Raw genomic sequence first — 22,500 nt, 5'->3', positions numbered from 1 at the left:
AAGGTTTCAGCCCGATCGCACGTAAAACGGCATAGCTGTGGCTGAACACAGAACTTGAAACAGACATCGCCCACATACTCAATTTGATAGATAGATAGATAGATAGATAGACAGACAGACAGACAGAAGGACAGACAGATAGATAGATAGATAGATACTGTAGATAGATAGAGTGAGCTCACTGAGCAACATCATTTGTAGAAAACCATTTCCTCTAGTGCTATACACACTGACTCTATACACACTCTATACACACTCTATACTAGGGATGCACGATATATCGGCAATCATATCGGTATCGGCCGATGTTGGTCATTTTTTAACATATCGGTCATATCGGTATCGGTCAGATGTTGCAATGTTAATATCGGTTATCATTATCAGCCAAATTCTTCACATTGATATGAAATAATGCAGTAAATCTATGATTTATGGGCTTTTCCAAAGGCTTTGCAAATAAAGAAATGCATAACTTTTTCAAATTCAGTGTTAACATGTGTTTTTCAGTATGTACAAAATGTGACGATCATAAAAATGTGGTTTTATACAGATCATATCGACATCGGTAAATATCGGTCATCGGCCATAACAGCAATGTTAATATCGGTTATCGGCATCGGCCAAAATTTTCATATCGGTGCATCCCTACTCTATACACACTGTTATGAACACACAGACACAGAAGAGTCAAGTGTTTCACCCCTGACTGCTCAGAATGTTCCTCTTGATACGAAAAATATGGCATGGGAAAAATAGTTATTAAATGAGAGCCATTCAATGTAGAGCAAAGGGTGCATGGAAACAGTACTGACAGTGGAAACAGTACTGACCAGTACTACAGGAAACAGTACTGACCCGCAGTGCTTCTGTCTGTGAGCCCAGGCCCTTGGTACACATCTCCATGACAGAATAGGAGCAGAAGGTGACGCGCACTTTGTGCTGGCTCACCGCTGCCAGCCACAGAGACGCATTGGTCTCCAGCTCCAGAGGAGGCACCAGGATGGACTGGTGACCCGAGTACACACTGGAACCACACACACACACACACACACACACACACACACACACACACACACACACACACACACACACACACATCATTACATTATGTAAATCTATGAACCACAAATCTTTCTAGTAATGACACTGGCTTTACTAGGGCAGAATAAAATGTAGCTAAAATTGCAGTACATTTTTCCGACCCATAATACAGACGGTCACATTTTTGTATTGCAATATATTCAGTTGTGATATATTGTGCGGACATCCCTAAAGCAGTAGTGAACAAATATTAATATTTCTTAATAGGAAGAGTGGGCAGTTGGAAGGCTGAGAGAGAAGTCACAAGAGGCACTTCTGTAGCAGCACCTAGCGATGCTAGCTACTGTAGGTCCAGTAGATGGGCTCAGAACCACAATATCACCTCTGGACCTCTGTGACACTGTCGACTGGATCGATGATTTTGATGGCGTTCCCTTTGGGTTTTGCACATGGTCAGAGTTAGTGTTTTACCTGCAGAGGCACCAGAGAGCGAAGCCCAGGCCGCAGTAGTAGGGTTTACCTGCAGAGGCACCAGAGAGCAAAGCCGAAGCCGCAGTAGTAGGGTTTACCTGCAGAGGCACCAGAGAGCGAAGCCCAGGCCGCAGTAGTAGGGTTTACCTGCAGAGGCACCAGAGAGCGAAGCCCAGGCCGCAGTAGTAGGGTTTACCTGCAGAGGCACCAGAGAGCAAAGCCCAGGCCGCAGTAGTAGGGTTTACCTGCAGAGGCACCAGAGAGCAAAGCCCAGGCCGCAGTAGTAGGGTTTACCTGCAGAGGCACCAGAGAGCTAAGCCCAGGCCGCAGTAGTAGGGTTTACCTGCAGAGGCACCAGAGAGCGAAGCCCAGGCCGCAGTAGTAGGGTTTCCCTGCAGAGGCACCAGAGAGCGAAGCCCAGGCCGCAGTAGTAGGGTTTACCTGCAGAGGCACCAGAGAGCGAAGCCCAGGCCGCAGTAGTAGGGTTTACCTGCAGAGGCACCAGAGAGCGAAGCCCAGGCCGCAGTAGTAGGGTTTACCTGCAGAGGCACCAGAGAGCGAAGCCCAGGCCGCAGTAGTAGGGTTTACCTGCAGAGGCACCAGAGAGCGAAGCCCAGGCCGCAGTAGTAGGGTTTACCTGCAGAGGCACCAGAGAGCAAAGCCCAGGCCGCAGTAGTAGGGTTTACCTGCAGAGGCACCAGAGAGCGAAGCCCAGGCCGCAGTAGTAGGGGTTTACCTGCAGAGGCACCAGAGAGCGAAGCCCAGGCCGCAGTAGGGGTCCAGACAGATGGCGATCTGCCGGGAAGGGTAGAGCTCACACTGCAGCTTGATGGAGCGACACAAGGCACTGGTGGCAGCGTGGGACATCTAGAAGAGGAGACAGCGAGTTCTGAGTTCTGCTCTGAGTTCTGCTCTGAGTTCTGCTCTGAGTTCTGCTCTGAGTTCTGCTCTGAGTTCTGACCTGGCTACAGAACAGCACGTCTTGAGCTGCCAGGGATGCAGTCACTTGTTCACGGAGGGCTTGAACCCAAAACTTTTTTTTATCAAGTTTTTCTTGGCCAATTCTACCTGCTGTCCCGGACGCCCAAGACTTTTACGACTGTCTCCCTACTCAATATGCCAGAGTTGCCATACTGTCACCACTTTGGTAACCACCAATAGACCCTTTTCACGGGGGGCATTTTGTGTGGAAAAGACAGGGTAAACACAGATGCAAGCAAAACACTAATGAGTGTTTCCAACTTCCATGATTGGAATTTAAGGGTTTAATTTAAAGGGTTTATTGGAGACTGCGGAATAAATGTTGCTGAAGTTTGCAATTCTGGATGCAGTAAGAAGAAAGAAGGTATTTCTTTCTCATTGTTGATCCTTATTCCTTATACATTTCAGACTGTAGGTGAATCTCAACATCTGATTTGTATTTTGTTATGACTGTCATCATGATGGCACCTATGTCATTGTTTTACATGTTGGTCTCCATCTCTAGACTGTTCTAATGCTATGAGGCATAAAGAGAGACTGGCATGTTAGCTGCACCATGGCTGCAGTACCTTGACCCCTGCTAGGATGCCTGTTGTGGACACGCTGAAGTCCAGGTAGGCCAACATCTCCGGGGTGGGAGGCTTGTAGATCTGAGGACTCTTCTTCCTGGGGAGGTCATCTGGAAGAAAGAGAGAGGAGTGTTTCACACGGGAGGCCACCAAATCAAAGACCTAATTTACTGATGCTTTACTCAAAAACCTACAAAAAACACTACAGCTGCAAGTATGGACAAGAGGATGCAATCTTAAGATGTGTACGTGTGTGTGTGTGTGTGTGTGTGTGTGTGTGTGTGTGTGTGTGTGTACGTGTGTGTGTGTGTACGTGTGTGTGTGTGTGTGTGTGTGTGTGTGTGTGTGTGTGTCACTCACCTGTGTCCAGCACCATGGGCCAGCTTTTGACCTCCACAGCAGCAGCAGCCTCTTTGGATTTCAGCAGCTTCATTATTGCTTGCGTGGTCAGGATACACACTGACTTGCTGACCTTTAACACACAGACACTCTATTCATACGACATCGATGACATGACTCTAAACTTTCACACCATTCAACTACGACAACAGCTGTTGCATCCTTCTGTTATTTAACATTCACATGTCTTAACCCTAACATTGTCAGACAGGTATAACAACTAGAATCATGACTGAAAGGGATTCAGTCTGCATTTTGGTGCAGGTCTCTGTGTTACCTCGACAATCATCTTGACGGTGGGGAGAGTGGTGGCCAGGTTCTGCGGGTGAGGCGGTCTAACGGTGACTGGCACACAGCCAGCATACAGGCAGCCATAGAAGGTGGCAATCAGGTCGATACCTAAGCACAAAGGTAGGTTTAGTACATTTTGCACTGTAGGCATTTAGCTCACAGTCATATCCAGAGAGACTTGAGACAGCAGCAAAATAAGCTTACACTGCTAGATCACTAGTAAGGAGTCTTACTGGTCTTAGTGGTCAGAGCGTCCTGGTCATATTCCAGTGACCACGGAATAACAATACAGTATAAGTGGAAAGTTAAGGGAAATTGTGAAAGGTTTTTTCTTTTGTTGGGCAAACAGGCAAAAAACAACATCTCCATTAATTTCCTTTTTCCGCCACTGTTGTATTCACTCCTCTCTTTCAACCCACTGTTGTATTCACTCCTCTCTTTCAACCCACTGTTGTATTCACTCCTCTCTTTCAATCCACTGTTGTATTCACTAGTCTCTTTCAACCCACTGTTGTATTCACTCCTCTCTTTCAACCCACTGTTGTATTCACTCCTCTCTTTCAACCCACTGTTGTATTCACTCCTCTCTTTCAATCCACTGTTGTATTCACTCCTCTCTTTCAACCCACTGTTGTATTCACTCCTCTCTTTCAATCCACTGTTGTATTCACTCCTCTCTTTCAACCCACTGTTGTATTCACTCCTCTCTTTCAACCCACTGTTGTATTCACTCCTCTCTTTCAACCCACTGTTGTATTCACTCCTCTCTTTCAACCCACTGTTGTATTCACTCCTCTCTTTCAACCCACTGTTGTATTCACTCCTCTCTTTCAACCCACTGTTGTATTCACTCCTCTCTTTCAACCCACTGCTGTATTTACTCCTCTCTTTCAACCCACTGTTGTATTCACTCCTCTCTTTCAACCCACTGTTGTATTCACTCCTCTCTTTCAACCCACTGTTGTATTCACTCCTCTCTTTCAACCCACTGTTGTATTCACTAGTCTCTTTCAACCCACTGTTGTATTCACTCCTCTCTTTCAACCCACTGTTGTATTCACTAGTCTCTTTCAACCCACTGTTGTATTCACTCCTCTCTTTCAACCCACTGTTGTATTCACTACTCTCTTTCAACCCACTGCTGTATTCGCTAGTCTCTTTCAACCCACTGTTGTATTCACTAGTCTCTTTCAACCCACTGCTGTATTCACTAGTCTCTTTCAACCCACTGTTGTATTCACTAGTCTCTTTCAACCCACTGCTGTATTCGCTAGTCTCTTTCAACCCACTGTTGTATTCACTAGTCTCTTTCAACCCACTGTTGTATTCACTCCTCTCTTTCAACCCACTGCTGTATTCACTCCTCTCTTTCAACCCACTGTTGTATTCACTAGTCTCTTTCAACCCACTGTTGTATTCACTCCTCTCTTTCAACCCACTGTTGTATTCACTACTCTCTTTCAACCCACTGCTGTATTCGCTAGTCTCTTTCAACCCACTGTTGTATTCACTAGTCTCTTTCAACCCACTGCTGTATTCACTAGTCTCTTTCAACCCACTGTTGTATTCACTAGTCTCTTTCAACCCACTGCTGTATTCGCTAGTCTCTTTCAACCCACTGTTGTATTCACTAGTCTCTTTCAACCCACTGTTGTATTCACTCCTCTCTTTCAACCCACTGCTGTATTCACTCCTCTCTTTCAACCCACTGTTGTATTCACTCCTCTCTTTCAACCCACTGTTGTATTCACTACTCTCTTTCAACCCACTGCTGTATTCGCTAGTCTCTTTCAACCCACTGTTGTATTCACTCCTCTCTTTCAACCCACTGCTGTATTCACTAGTCTCTTTCAACCCACTGCTGTATTCGCTAGTCTCTTTCAACCCACTGTTGTATTCACTAGTCTCTTTCAACCCACTGCTGTATTCACTAGTCTCTTTCAACCCACTGCTGTATTCACTCCTCTCTTTCAACCCACTGCTGTATTCACTCCTCTCTTTCAACCCACTGCTGTATTCACTCCTCTCTTTCAACCCACTGTTGTATTCACTCCTCTCTTTCAACCCACTGCTGTATTCACTAGTCTCTTTCAACCCACTGCTGTATTCGCTAGTCTCTTTCAACCCACTGTTGTATTCACTAGTCTCTTTCAACCCACTGCTGTATTCACTCCTCTCTTTCAACCCACTGCTGTATTCACTCCTCTCTTTCAACCCACTGCTGTATTCACTCCTCTCTTTCAACCCACTGTTGTATTCACTCCTCTCTTTCAACCCACTGTTGTATTCACTCCTCTCTTTCAATCCACTGTTGTATTCACTCCTCTCTTTCAACCCACTGTTGTATTCACTCCTCTCTTTCAATCCACTGTTGTATTCACTCCTCTCTTTCAACCCATTGTTGTATTCACTCCTCTCTTTCAACCCACTGTTGTATTCACTCCTCTCTTTCAACCCACTGTTGTATTCACTCCTCTCTTTCAACCCACTGTTGTATTCACTCCTCTCTTTCAACCCACTGTTGTATTCACTCCTCTCTTTCAACCCACTGTTGTATTCACTCCTCTCTTTCAACCCACTGCTGTATTCACTCCTCTCTTTCAACCCACTGTTGTATTCACTCCTCTCTTTCAACCCACTGTTGTATTCACTCCTCTCTTTCAACCCACTGTTGTATTCACTCCTCTCTTTCAACCCACTGTTGTATTCACTAGTCTCTTTCAACCCACTGTTGTATTCACTCCTCTCTTTCAACCCACTGTTGTATTCACTAGTCTCTTTCAACCCACTGTTGTATTCACTCCTCTCTTTCAACCCACTGTTGTATTCACTACTCTCTTTCAACCCACTGCTGTATTCGCTAGTCTCTTTCAACCCACTGTTGTATTCACTAGTCTCTTTCAACCCACTGCTGTATTCACTAGTCTCTTTCAACCCACTGTTGTATTCACTAGTCTCTTTCAACCCACTGCTGTATTCGCTAGTCTCTTTCAACCCACTGTTGTATTCACTAGTCTCTTTCAACCCACTGTTGTATTCACTCCTCTCTTTCAACCCACTGCTGTATTCACTCCTCTCTTTCAACCCACTGTTGTATTCACTCCTCTCTTTCAACCCACTGTTGTATTCACTACTCTCTTTCAACCCACTGCTGTATTCGCTAGTCTCTTTCAACCCACTGTTGTATTCACTCCTCTCTTTCAACCCACTGCTGTATTCACTAGTCTCTTTCAACCCACTGCTGTATTCGCTAGTCTCTTTCAACCCACTGTTGTATTCACTAGTCTCTTTCAACCCACTGCTGTATTCACTCCTCTCTTTCAACCCACTGCTGTATTCACTCCTCTCTTTCAACCCACTGCTGTATTCACTCCTCTCTTTCAACCCACTGTTGTATTCACTCCTCTCTTTCAACCCACTGCTGTATTCACTAGTCTCTTTCAACCCACTGCTGTATTCGCTAGTCTCTTTCAACCCACTGTTGTATTCACTAGTCTCTTTCAACCCACTGCTGTATTCACTCCTCTCTTTCAACCCACTGCTGTATTCACTCCTCTCTTTCAACCCACTGCTGTATTCACTCCTCTCTTTCAACCCACTGTTGTATTCACTCCTCTCTTTCAACCCACTGCTGTATTCACTAGTCTCTTTCAACCCACTGCTGTATTCGCTAGTCTCTTTCAACCCACTGTTGTATTCACACCTCTCTTTCAACCCACTGTTGTATTCACTAGTCTCTTTCAACCCACTGCTGTATTCACTAGTCTCTTTCAACCCACTGTTGTATTCACTAGTCTCTTTCAACCCACTGCTGTATTCACTAGTCTCTTTCAACCCACTGCTGTATTCACTAGTCTCTTTCAACTCACTGCAGTATTCACTAGTCTCTTTCAACCCACTGCAGTATTCACTAGTCTCTTTCAACCCACTGCTGTATTCACTAGTCTCTTTCAACCCACTGCTGTATTCACTAGTCTCTTTCAACCCACTGTTGTATTCACTACTCTCTTTCAACCCACTGCTGTATTCACTAGTCTCTTTCAACCCACTGTTGTATTCACTAGTCTCTTTCAACCCACTGCTGTATTCACTAGTCTCTTTCAACCCACTGCTGTATTCACTAGTCTCTTTCAACCCACTGCTGTATTCACTAGTCTCTTTCAACCCACTGCTGTATTCACTAGTCTCTTTCAACCCACTGCAGTATTCACTAGTCTCTTTCAACCCACTGTTGTATTCACTAGTCTCTTTCAACCCACTGTTGTATTCACTCCTCTCTTTCAACCCACTGTTGTATTCACTCCTCTCTTTCAACCCACTGCTGTATTCACTCCTCTCTTTCAACCCACTGTTGTATTCACTCCTCTCTTTCAACCCACTGCTGTATTCACTCCTCTCTTTCAACCCACTGTTGTATTCACTCCTCTCTTTCAACCCACTGTTGTATTCACTCCTCTCTTTCAACCCACTGCTGTATTCACTCCTCTCTTTCAACCCACTGTTGTATTCACTCCTCTCTTTCAACCCACTGCTGTATTCACTCCTCTCTTTCAACCCACTGCTGTATTCACTCCTCTCTTTCAACCCACTGTTGTATTCACTCCTCTCTTTCAACCCACTGTTGTATTCACTCCTCTCTTTCAACCCACTGTTGTATTCACTAGTCTCTTTCAACCCACTGCTGTATTCACTAGTCTCTTTCAACCCACTGCAGTATTCACTAGTCTCTTTCAACCCACTGTTGTATTCACTACTCTCTTTCAACCCACTGCTGTATTCACTGCTGTATTCACTACTCTCTTATTCACTACTCTCTTATTCACTACTCTCTTTCAACCCATTGGGTCTCAATTGGTGTAGCAGTAATAGATGAAAGAGTTGAAAAGTCAGGGATTTCTGTGAGACAGTCTCCCTAAACCAGAGGTTCTCAAATGTTTTTCAGCCAAGGACCCCTTACAAGATAGAAAATATACCGGAGACCCCCTCATTCTGATTTGTGATTTTGGGCTAAGCTTGTTTCCTCGGTAACATGCTTGACTTTTAAATTGGTTTGAAAAAGGTTTGTTAGATTAGAATGTAATCCATGAACCATTTTAGATTTAAAGCATAAAATAATTTCGTTGAACTATGAAGCTTTTGCAACAACAACAAAAAATGTATTTTCCTGAAAACTTTTCGCAGACCCCCTTGCTAAGTGCCACGGACCCCCGGGGGTCCCCGGACCCCCATTTGAGAACCACTGCCCTAACCCTCTCACCTGGTGGATAGACTAGTGCTACATGGTCGCCGGTGTTGAGGCGTCCCTTCTCCATCAGCGCCACAGCAACCCGCTCGGCCCGCTTGTGCAGCTGCAGACAGGAGGCTGTACTAGCCACCGTGCCCTGAAGAGAGAACATGTTACATTCATGTGTCTAGACTCTAAACATAACTACAGATATAGAAAATATAACTGCAAGAACAGAACAATTATTGTTCTTCACCGTTAAGATAATAACCATCCTACATCTGATTCATCCACAGAAAGTAGATAGGAAACATAAAGGCAGCATTAAGTACCTTAGCATTGAGTACAAGGAAGAGCGGGTGGTCTGGAGTGGCCTGAGCTCTCCACTGTAACACATCCTGCATGTAGAGGAACTATAGAGGAAAAGACACAAACACACTGTAACACATCCTGCATGTAGAGGAACTATAGAGGAAAAGACACAAACACACTGTAACACATCCTGCATGTAGAGGAACTATAGAGGAAAAGACACAAACACACTGTAACACATCCTGCATGTAGAGGAACTATAGAGGAAAGACACAAACACACTGTAACACATCCTGCATGTAGAGGAACTATAGAGGAAAAGACACAAACACACTGTAACACATCCTGCATGTAGAGGTACTATAGAGGAAAGACACAAACACACTGTAACACATCCTGCATGTAGAGGTACTATAGAGGAAAGACACAAACACACTGTAACACATCCTGCATGTAGAGGAACTATAGAGAAAAAGACACAAACACACTGTAACACATCCTGCATGTAGAGGAACTATAGAGGAAAAGACACAAACACACTGTAACACATCCTGCATGTAGAGGAACTATAGAGGAAAGACACAAACACACTGTAACACATCCTGCATGTAGAGGAACTATAGAGAAAAGACACAAACACACTGTAACACATCCTGCATGTAGAGGAACTATAGAGGAAAAGACACAAACACACTGTAACACATCCTGCATGTAGAGGAACTATAGAGAAAAGACACAAACACACTGTAACACATCCTGCATGTAGAGGAACTATAGAGAAAAGACACAAACACACTGTAACACATCCTGCATGTAGAGGTACTATAGAGAAAAGACACAAACACACTGTAACACATCCTGCATGTAGAGGAACTATAGAGAAAAGACACAAACACACTGTAACACATCCTGCATGTAGAGGAACTATAGAGAAAAGACACAAACACACTGTAACACATCCTGCATGTAGAGGAACTATAGAGAAAAGACACAAACACACTGTAACACATCCTGCATGTAGAGGTACTATAGAGAAAAGACACAAACACACTGTAACACATCCTGCATGTAGAGGAACTATAGAGAAAAGACACAAACACACTGTAACACATCCTGCATGTAGAGGAACTATAGAGGAAAGACACAAACACACTGTAACACATCCTGCATGTAGAGGTACTATAGAGGAAAGACACAAACACACTGTAACACATCCTGCATGTAGAGGTACTATAGAGGAAAGACACAAACACACTGTAACACATCCTGCATGTAGAGGAACTATAGAGAAAAAGACACAAACACACTGTAACACATCCTGCATGTAGAGGAACTATAGAGGAAAAGACACAAACACACTGTAACACATCCTGCATGTAGAGGAACTATAGAGGAAAGACACAAACACACTGTAACACATCCTGCATGTAGAGGAACTATAGAGAAAAGACACAAACACACTGTAACACATCCTGCATGTAGAGGAACTATAGAGGAAAAGACACAAACACACTGTAACACATCCTGCATGTAGAGGAACTATAGAGAAAAGACACAAACACACTGTAACACATCCTGCATGTAGAGGAACTATAGAGGAAAGACACAAACACACTGTAACACATCCTGCATGTAGAGGAACTATAGAGGAAAGACACAAACACACTGTAACACATCCTGCATGTAGAGGAACTATAGAGAAAATACACAAACACACTGTAACACATCCTGCATGTAGAGGTACTATAGAGGCAAGACACAAACACACTGTAACACATCCTGCATGTAGAGGAACTATAGAGGAAAAGACACAAACACACTGTAACACATCCTGCATGTAGAGGAACTATAGAGAAAAGACAGAAACACACTGTAACACATCCTGCATGTAGAGGAACTATAGAGGAAAAGACACAAACACACTGTAACACATCCTGCATGTAGAGGAACTATAGAGGAAAAGACACAAACACACTAACACATCCTGCATGTAGAGGAACTATAGAGAAAAGACGCAAACACACTGTAACACATCCTGCATGTAGAGGAACTATAGAGGAAAAGACACAAACACACTGTAACACATCCTGCATGTAGAGGAACTATAGAGGAAAAGACACAAACACCCTGTAACACATCCTGCATGTAGAGGAACTATAGAGAAAAGACAGAAACACACTGTAACACATCCTGCATGTAGAGGAACTATAGAGAAAAGACACAAACACACTGTAACACATCCTGCATGTAGAGGAACTATAGAGGAAAAGACACAAACACACTGTAACACATCCTGCATGTAGAGAAACTATAGAGGAAAGACACAAACACACTGTAACACATCCTGCATGTAGAGGAACTATAGAGAAAAAGACACAAACACACTGTAACACATCCTGCATGTAGAGGAACTATAGAGAAAAAGACACAAACACACTGTAACACATCCTGCATGTAGAGGAACTATAGAGAAAAAGACACAAACACACTGTAACACATCCTGCATGTAGAGGAACTATAGAGGAAAGACACAAACACACTGTAACACATCCTGCATGTAGAGGTACTATAGAGAAAAAGACACAAACACACTGTAACACATCCTGCATGTAGAGGAACTATAGAGGAAAGACACAAACACACTGTAACACATCCTGCATGTAGAGGAACTATAGAGAAAAGACACAAACACACTGTAACACATCCTGCATGTAGAGGAACTATAGAGGAAAGACACAAACACACTGTAACACATCCTGCATGTAGAGGAACTATAGAGAAAAGACACAAACACACTGTAACACATCCTGCATGTAGAGGACCTATAGAGGAAAAGACACAAACACACTGTAACACATCCTGCATGTAGAGGACTATAGAGGAAAAGACACAAACACACTGTAACACATCCTGCATGTAGAGGAACTATAGAGAAAAGACACAAACACACTGTAACACATCCTGCATGTAGAGGTACTATAGAGGAAAAGACACAAACACACTGTAACACATCCTGCATGTAGAGGTACTATAGAGGAAAAGACACAAACACACTGTAACACATCCTGCATGTAGAGGTACTATAGAGGAAAGACACAAACACACTGTAACACATCCTGCATGTAGAGGAACTATAGAGGAAAAGACACAAACACACTGTAACACATCCTGCATGTAGAGGTACTATAGAGGAAAGACACAAACACACTGTAACACATCCTGCATGTAGAGGAACTATAGAGGAAAAGACACAAACACACTGTAACACATCCTGCATGTAGAGGTACTATAGAGGAAAAGACACAAACACACTGTAACACATCCTGCATGTAGAGGTACTATAGAGGAAAAGACACAAACACACTGTAACACATCCTGCATGTAGAGGTACTATAGAGGAAAAGACACAAACACACTGTAACACATCCTGCATGTAGAGGACCTATAGGGGAAAGACACAAACACAGGATAAGTCACACACTAACTATAGACTGTAACACAAAGCAAGTGGTGAATTCACTGAGCATGGTGCTATGAGATGAGCTGGGTTGTTCTAAATGAAAGGAGGACATTATGAGGTACATGGGAAGCTGATGGGAGTAATGGATGGTGGAAGCAGTATGAGGTGAATCTGGGTCAAAATGATACCAAACACCTGTCAATTCAGCTGCTTTGTCACAACAGGACAGGGAAATCCATGCCCTCGTATTATTGTGTTAAGCACACTGAATCAACAACAGCTATTTCAGATCCCACTCAGACTCAGGGAATTGTTCCTTATGTGTGTGTGTGAGTGTGAGTGTGAGTGTGTGTGTGTGTGTGAGTGTGTGTGTGTGTGTGTGTGTGAGTGTGTGTGTGAGTGTGAGTGTGTGTGTGTGTGTGTGTGTGTGTGTGAGTGTGTGTGTGTGTGTGTGTGTGTGTGTGTGTGCGTGCGTGCTTAGAGGAGATGAGAGGGTGGGATGAGGATGCTTATCTACCTTACGTGCCTGGTCATTGTCCTCTAGTTGGGCCACGTCTCTCCCGCAGGCTTGGGCTATCCTCTTCCCTGCCACCAGGTTGCCCACTATCATAGAAGCAGGGCCAACCTCTGTCCGGCAACCAAAGCCACATTAGCACCAATATAAATATCCTCATCAACAATAAGCACAATGATTTTTAAAAGAAACATCAGAATAAAAACAACAACACAAAGAATGGAATAGTGGTCGTTATCATTATCATTTTGTTTCTTATTCATGTTCAATATGAATGAGGCTTGCACCTACCTGGTTGTTTTTGTCGTGGTTTGGGCAGGTTGGTGACACAGGTGTGGGGGCACATGAGGACGTTGCAGGGGTGCAGCGCCCCCTCCAGGAAGCGTTGTTTGGTCTCAGAGATGTGGATGCCACCCAGGGGGGCCTTGGGCAACGTGTTGGCGGGCACCAGAGCCAGGCAGTACACCCCCACCTGGTGGATGCTGTCGATGGCCTGCATTACAGACACGGAATGCGTACACAAAAGGGCAGGGTAGAGCCAGAGGATGAATAAAGCTGTCATATGTCAAAGTTGTTTTAAGTGCATGCTATCATCAGGAGTTTTGTGGTCTTTTAGGTTTCCTTATCAAATTAAGCAGACTTCTTAATTTGTTTTGGAGATAAGCTACTTTCATAAGCCCCTTGGGTTGTTGTTTTTTCATCTGTAATTATTTTCTCTTTGTGTTTTATCATTTTTTTACACAACTAGCCAAAAGTATGGACACACATTTGTCCTTTTCCTTTTTTCAATTTTTCATGTTTTAGAATAATAATTATGAGATCACATAGATCTGAATTATGCAGTGACCAAAAAAGTGTAAACAAATCAAAACTAATTTATATTTTTGATTCTTTAAAGTAGCTGCCCTCTGCCTTGATGGAAAGGCAACGGCTTTGTAAAAAAATGCATACATAAACATCAGCTTCACTATTTAGATAAGAAAAAAACTCATTTCAAGCATTTAAGCATAAGGGCTAATATCCACCTGCTCCGGAACAGATGTGGTACGGCTGTGAACAGACCCACACTCATGTCATCTGTCAGACGTGTAAACAGACCCACACTCATGTTATCTGTCAGACGTATGAACAGACCCACACTCATGTTATCTGTCAGATGTATGAACAGACCCACACTCATGTTATCTGTCAGACGTATGAACAGACCCACACTCATGTCATCTGTCAGACGTATGAACAGACCCACACTCATGTCATCTGTCAGTTAGTTAGTTAGTTAGTTAGGTACTTTATTGTCCCCGTGGGGAAAATGGTTTTCGGTGTAAAATCATCATTTGGCATGTTACAGTAGACAGAGTACAGCACATGGGACGACATATAACATAAAACATATAACATAAAGCATAAAAGCAACATAAAAACATAAAAGCAACATAAATATTTAAGATCTGGCCTTGCCGTTCAGGGTTTTGATCGCCTGTGGAATAAATGATTGTTTAGACCTGTTTTTTGAGAAGGCAGGTTGCCTGAATCTGCGACCGGAGGGCAGCAGCTCGAATGCAGTGCACAGGGGGTGCTTGTGGTCTGCAATAATTTTCTCTGCTTTGGTGAGAGACCTGGATCTATATATGTCTTCCAGGCTGGTCAGTTTAAAACCCAGCAATTTGCTGGCGACGGTTACGGTTTTCCGCAGTGTTTTCTTTTGCGCTTCTGTTGCGTTACCGAACCAACAGATAAGGCCAAAGGTCAAAACACTCTCGATGAAGGCACTGTAAAACATCTTGAGCATAGACAGATTAACGTCGAATAAAACTAACTTTTTAAGAAAATAAAGTCTCTGCTGGCTCTTTTTGTTGATGAGCTCAGTGCTTTTGTCCCACTTCAGCTTATTGTCTAGGACAACGCCGAGGTATTTGTATTCTGTGACTGACTGTATAGGCTGTCCTTTAATACTGGTCAGACAGGATGTGGGCTCTCTCCTGAAGTCAATGGACATTTCTTTTGTTTTGGAGGTGTTCAGAAGGAGATAGGAGTCGTCACACCATTTGATAAAGTTATCTAAAACCTGGCCATGTTCCTCCTCGTCACCCTGGAGAAGGCTGACCAGTGCTGTATCGTCAGCAAATTTGATTAAGAACCTTCCAGGAAAGGAGCTGGTGCAGCTATTTGTATACAAGATAAACAACAAGGCTGATAGGACGCAGCCTTGAGGGGAACCTATAAAGGTGAATATTTTGTTGGAGAGTGCAGCTCCCACTTTCACCTGCTGCACTCGCTGACTGAGGAAATCCAGCAGCCACAGAATCAGACTTCCATCTAAGGAGAATTCGTCTTTTAGCCTTTGGGCTAGTATGTGGGGCCGAATCGTGTTAAAAGCAGAAGAAAAGTCTGCAAATAAAATTTTTACGTGTGTATTTGGGGCCTCGAGATGTGACTGGACAAGATGCAACAGGGTTAAAATGGCATCATCTACGCCTCTGTTAGGCTGGTAGGCAAATTGTAGGACATCTAAAGACTGCTGGATGTGAGACACTATATGCTTCTTCATGATTTTTTCGAAACACTTCATCACCAAGGGCGTTAGCGCGATGGGACGGTAGTCATTGAGTTGGGACGGCTTGGGAACTTTAGGGATGGGGACGACAGTGGATGTTTTCCATAAGAGTGGCACAACATGCCGGTCTAACGATGACTGAAAGAGAGAACAAAAAATTGGGGACAGTTGTTCTGCACAGAATTTCAACACATTTCCACAGATATTATCTGGGCCTGGGCTCTTACGTGTGTTACAGGTTTTAAACAATTTTAGAACATCTAATTCGTTGATGGTAATGCTATTCTGTGTAGGAATAAGGGAAGATTTAATCTGTTTCATCTCATCATTACAGTCATGTTCGAATCTGGAGAAAAAGATGTTTAGCTGGTTGGCCATATCATGCTCCTCTACACCTTCTAATACTCTGGTGTGGGGCTTTTGTCTGCCCTTATGGGGGACGCTGGTCATGGCTTTGATGCCTTCCCATGCTTGTCTGGGGTTACCCAGGGCCATATTGTTCTCCATTTTTTGTTTGTAGATGTTCTTATCGATCTTGATTTGTCTCTTAATTTCTCTTTGTATGTCTCTCATGCCTGTCAGACGTGTGAACAGACCCACACTCATGTAATCTGTCAGACGGATGTGGGATCCGACAAAAATGTAACAGGTGTGTAATTTTCCCGTACCGCATGTATCGCCCATCAATTAACATGGGCGAGAGTCGCTCCGGCACGCAGCCGTAACACATCTGGTGTACATTGTCTGTAAGCTTTTAGATCAAAATGGCTTTTAAGATAATGATAGATAGGAGTGGATATCCGCACACTGGAGTAGCTTCCCAATATTTATTGACTACAGAGTAAAATGCAACGTTTCAAAACAGTGGGTCTTCATCAAGCAAAAATAATTTTTTATCATTTTTGCCTGATGTTTGGGTTGAAAGGTGTGCAGATATCCACTCCGGCACCTGGCCTACAAACACAACTACTCCACTGAACTTTAAGATAATGAAAACATAGTATATGTAATCAGGTGTGTACAGAAACATTTTGAATGGGACTAAATGAGATATAACTGAGTGACAGAATGCATCAGTCAGTATGTGAGGACATGACAGTGCAGGACCTGAAGAACTCGGCTCATCCACTGGAAGCTGTCCTCCTCAGAGGCGTCCGGCCGCTGCTCTGCCACCACAACGATCCTCTCATCATGCAGCACTGACACAGAAAACACCGATATCCTGCAACACGCAGCAGAAAACAACACTGTTATAACTACACTCATACAATTCCACATGTCTGTCTGTCTGTCTGTCTGTCTGTCTGGGCCCCATGAGGAACCCAGAAGAGAGCGTGACTTATGCACTCTATACACTAATCAAAATGGTCAGTTGCAGATATGACAGAAGGTAGAGTTGTTTTGTTTTGTATGATTTTGACCCTCCTTTACCTCCCCCTGTAAACAAACTTCATAGGCTCCACTGCCAGTGCCGTGGCGACCACGTCATCAGCGTTGTGTCTCCGCCCACTGACCACCATCAGCCCCTCCATCTTCCCCACCACAAACACCAGGTTGTCCTGTTGGCAGACACAAAGAGTTAGAGTCTAAAGTATTATCAGCCAACAGTAAAACCCTGCTACTTTGAGCAGCCGTGTCTTCAAACAGAGCGGGTCCACACTGGGCGGACATGGGGAAGACTTCTGACTGCTGCAGTGTTAAAAAATAAAGAAACATTTGAGTTATCTATCTTTATCTATCACCTATACAACATGTAAACATGTAGCCACCATATCTTTACATCACCTATACAACATGTAAACATGTAGCCACCATATCTTTACATCACCTATACAACATGTAAACATGTAGCCACCATATCTTTACATCACCTATACAACATGTAAACATGTAGCCACCATATCCTTACATCACCTATACAACATGTAAACATGTAGCCACCATATCTTTACATCACCTATACAACATGTAGCCACCATATCTTTACATCACCTATACAACATGTAAACATGTAGCCACCATATCTTTACATCACCTATACAACATGTAAACATGTAGCCACCATATCTTTACATCACCTATACAACATGTAAACATGTAGCCACCATATCTTTACATCACCTATACAACATGTAAACATGTAGCCACCATATCTTTACATCACCTATACAACATGTAAACATGTAGCCACAAGGGGCCCTATTCTCCCACAAGCCTTCGGCGCTAAAACGGGCCTTAAACGCAAAAAAACGTGCCTTGCGCCTGTTTTGGGACGATATCAATATGGCTTTATGCTGCCAAATGCGATTTAGGCCGAATGGGCGTGGCACAGTCCCAGAATGGCCCAGAGTGGGCGTGTCGGCCTTAAATCTCGGCGTACTGCTATCTTCCCACCTGGCGTAAATTTAGCGCTTTGCGCTTTTGAAAACCAGGCCTATTGAGAGTGCGCCAGTTGCGCGGAGCGCTCCCCTCTGGCTCTCTCCCTCCCCTCTGGCTCTCTCCTCTGTCACCCTTCTCTGTGTCACTCTCTCCCTCTCTCCTCAGTCTGACAGGCACAATACGACTGTCTCTCTCTGACTCCCTCGCTCAGACAGACACAACACACATCCTATAGGAAATAGCAGTTGTAAGTTCACTGCCTGTGAATGTCCCAGCATGCAATTGGGTACTCCATTTCGCTACTAAATAGCAACCAAATGAGGCGAAATAGATATAAAAGGTCGATCTAAAATAATGTGTAATGGTAACACAGCCTGCAATTGTAGAACATTTCAATATTGGACCAAATAAAACATCGAAATTAAAACACCACCCTAAGTGAAACATATATGTCCTCCTGGGCCTATATATACCCCTTGTCGATTTAACGTGATTTAGATAAGTGACAGCGGAACGCGCTTCTAACTGTCATCTGCTATACTGTGATGTCCGCTCCAATAACTTTGCCCTACTTCACATTTAGTTTTACAATAAAAACACATTTATGCAATGACTTTACATAATGTAGGGTATATTTATGTGCATCATCCTTCCTGCAGCAGGCGAGAGAAAATAATATCTTTCTGGACAAACTTTCACCAATCTAATAGGCTATATTTTTCTAGCTGATGCATTTAGAACATTCTTTTCACTTTGATCTTGCTATAGTGTAGGGTATTTACATGGTTGCAGTATTTAAACTGCAGTTAGATTGGTTTGAGAAGCATAATAATATGGAATAATAGCCTATAATGGAGACAGACAGACTGGATGAAGGGAGGGGGGGGGGGAAGAGCGCTTGGGTTTTGTCGGGTTTTGCTGGACCACTGGAATTGGAGCTAAAAAGGCAAGCGTGCGATTCGTTTATTGCACTTATCCAATGAACTGACGGTGCATAATTTTACGCTTAAAAGGCGTGGTTGTAATGCGTTAGGCTGAGTGGAGCGCCAGCACCAAGATATCAAGTGCGCTGGTCCACGCCCACTGCGCCAGGCGCTCAGCCTAGAAACTACGCCGATGCAACGATAGGGGCCCATATCTTTACATCACCTATACAACATGTAAACATGTAGCCACCATATCCTTATATCACCTATACAACATGTAAACATGTAGCCACCATATCCTTATATCACCTATACAACATGTAAACATGTAGCCACCATATCTTTACATCACCTATACAACATGTAAACATGTAGCCACCATATCCTTATATCACCTATACAACATGTAAACATGTAACCACCATATCTTTACATCACCTATACAACATGTAGCCACCATATATTTACATCACCTATACAACATGTAAACATGTAGCCACCATATCTTTACATCACCTATACAACATGTAAACATGTAACCACCATATCTTTACATCACCTATACAACATGTAAACATGTAGCCACCATATCTTTATATCACATATACAACATGTAAACATGTAGCCACCATATCTTTACATCACCTATACAACATGTAAACATGTAGCCACCATATCTTTACATCACCTATACAACATGTAAACATGTAGCCACCATATCTTTACATCACCTATACAACATGTAAACATGTAGCCACCATATCTTTACATCACCTATACAACATGTAAACATGTAGCCACCATATCTTTACATCACCTATACAACATGTAAACATGTAGCCACCATATCTTTACATCACCTATACAACATGTAAGCATGTAGCCACCATATCATTATATCACCTATACAACATGTAAACATGTAGCCACCATATCTTTACATCACCTATACAACATGTAAACATGTAGCCACCCTATCTTTACATCACCTATACAACATGTAGCCACCATATCTTTACATCACCTATACAACATGTAAACATGTAGCCACCATACCTTTACATCACCTATACAACATGTAAACATGTAGCCACCATATCTTTACATCACCTATACAACATGTAAACATGCAGCCACCATATCATTATATCACCTATACAACATGTAAACATGTAGCCACCATATCTTTACATCACCTATACAACATGTAAACATGTAGCCACCCTATCTTTACATCACCTATACAACATGTAGCCACCATATCTTTACATCACCTATACAACATGTAAACATGTAGCCACCATACCTTTACATCACCTATACAACATTTAAACATGTAGCCACCATATCTTTACATCACCTATACAACATGTAAACATGTAGCCACCATATCTTTACATCACCTATACAACATGTAAACATGTAGCCACCATACCTTTACATCACCTATACAACATGTAAACATGTAACCACCATACCTTTACATCACCTATACAACATGTAAACATGTAGCCACCATATCTTTACATCACCTATACAACATTTAAACATGTAGCCACCATATCTTTACATCACCTATACAACATGTAAACATGTAGCCACCATATCTTTACATCACCTATACAACATGTAAACATGTAACCACCATACCTTTACATCACCTATACAACATGTAAACATGTAGCCACCATATCTTTACATCACCTATACAACATGTACACATGTAGCCACCATATCTTTACATCACCTATACAACATGTAAACATGTAGCCACCATATCTTTACATCACCTATACAACATGTAAACACCATATCTTTACATCACCTATACAACATGTAAACATGTAGCCACCATATCTTTACATCACCTATACAACATGTAGCCACCATATCTTTACATCACCTATACAACATGTAAACATGTAGCCACCCTATCTTTACATCACCTATACAACATGTAGCCACCATATCTTTACATCACCTATACAACATGTAGCCACCATATCTTTACATCACCTATACAACATGTAAACATGTAGCCACCATATCTTTACATCACCTATACAACATGTACACATGTAGCCAGCATATCTTTACATCACCTATACAACATGTAAACATGTAGCCACCATATCTTTACATCACCTATACAACATGTAAACACCATATCTTTACATCACCTATACAACATGTAAACATGTAGCCATGATATCTTTACATCACCTATACAACATGTAAACATGTAGCCATGATATCTTTACATCACCTATACAACATGTAAACATGTAGCCACCATATCTTTACATCACCTATACAACATGTAAACATGCAGCCACCATATCTTGACATCACCTATACAACATGTAAACATGTAGCCACCATATCTTTACATCACCTATACAACATGTAAACATGTAGCCACCATATCTTTACATCACCTATACAACATGTAAACATGTAGCCACCATATCTTGGTAAGTGCTCACTTTTAATGCATCCTAAATCTTGACAGTTTTCCTTAAACAGTAACATATTAAGGAGAGTAAAAAGATGTTCTAATGATGAGGCAGAACTTACTGGTCCCACAAAGCCCAGCAGCGAGGTCCTGGTGAAGGCTCTGTCACTGAGTGGAACTCCAGACGGTGTTACTGGGATGGTCTGCAAAAAGAAACACTGCTATTAGATATCAATGAGCATGAGTGTGTAGGTACACACACAACACAAGAAGGTGTGTAGGTACACACACAACACAAGAAGAATTGTCCATCAGCCTTACCTAGAATAACTACATAATGAGGACGATATAGAGCTTTTGGGCTCGAGCTGCAGTCGTTTGGCTACAAACACCTGGAATATGCTTGAAGTGCTTAAATGATAGAACTTTAAATCAGAGTTTCAGCTGACATGATGACTGCGTAACTTTCATTTTGCAGTGAGCTATTACCTGAAGCTATTCACTATCCTTTCAATTGTTTTAAGTGAGTGCAAGCAATCATTCCCCTCTTTCACATACACAACCCAGGGTTATGGATGATCCACAAAATGTACATTTCTTACATATTGAGTGATATTTAGAGCAATAAACAACAGAATCCATCAGGTAAGTACTCACCTCAAAGATGTTCTTAGTCATGCCAGGGAGGCCGAAGTAGGCAATGCCGGTGCTACCTGAGCTCACGCAGATCTCTCCCACCTCGTCTGTCTGACAGAGATAGGGAGTCCCCTCCACCCGCACCACACACACCAGCGCTGGGGACGCACAATGATGACATCGCCATTTAGGATAGGAGATTAGAAACCATGAATTAGCATTTAAAGCAGACATATGGATTTGTTTCCCAATTTGATTCTTGTTGGATTTGCTTGTTTTACAATATTA

General features: G+C 42.7%; 1 protein-coding gene across 4 annotated transcripts in view; it reads right to left on the bottom strand.

Annotated features, from left to right (window-relative positions):
- Positions 1-22,500, bottom strand: part of dip2a (disco-interacting protein 2 homolog A) — a gene marked incomplete at its 5' end in the record, with an annotated part of 240,814 nt that overhangs the window by 9,882 nt on the left and 208,432 nt on the right. The window contains 14 exons of one of the 4 annotated variants that reach the window (XM_083642067.1): positions 856-1,024; positions 1,513-1,561; positions 2,280-2,379; positions 3,063-3,172; positions 3,423-3,534; positions 3,739-3,860; positions 9,010-9,133; positions 9,309-9,389; positions 13,266-13,375; positions 13,554-13,755; positions 16,924-17,038; positions 17,248-17,375; positions 21,699-21,779; positions 22,234-22,370. In XM_083642067.1, coding sequence (XP_083498193.1) covers positions 856-1,024; positions 1,513-1,561; positions 2,280-2,379; positions 3,063-3,172; positions 3,423-3,534; positions 3,739-3,860; positions 9,010-9,133; positions 9,309-9,389; positions 13,266-13,375; positions 13,554-13,755; positions 16,924-17,038; positions 17,248-17,375; positions 21,699-21,779; positions 22,234-22,370 — 1,640 coding nt within the window. Of the gene's footprint in view, positions 1-855; positions 1,025-1,512; positions 1,562-2,248; positions 2,380-3,062; positions 3,173-3,422; positions 3,535-3,738; positions 3,861-9,009; positions 9,134-9,308; positions 9,390-13,265; positions 13,378-13,549; positions 13,756-16,923; positions 17,039-17,247; positions 17,376-21,698; positions 21,780-22,233; positions 22,371-22,500 lie in introns of all 4 variants that reach the window. The other 3 variants (XM_083642068.1, XM_083642065.1, XM_083642066.1) reach the window with 3 other exon arrangements.

Source organism: Poromitra crassiceps (assembly GCF_964638095.1).
Source record: "Poromitra crassiceps genome assembly, chromosome: 8".
Lineage (NCBI taxonomy): Eukaryota > Metazoa > Chordata > Actinopteri > Beryciformes > Melamphaidae > Poromitra > Poromitra crassiceps.
The sequence above is the reverse complement of the archived record's forward strand: the minus strand, read 5'-3'. Positions and strand labels throughout refer to the sequence as shown.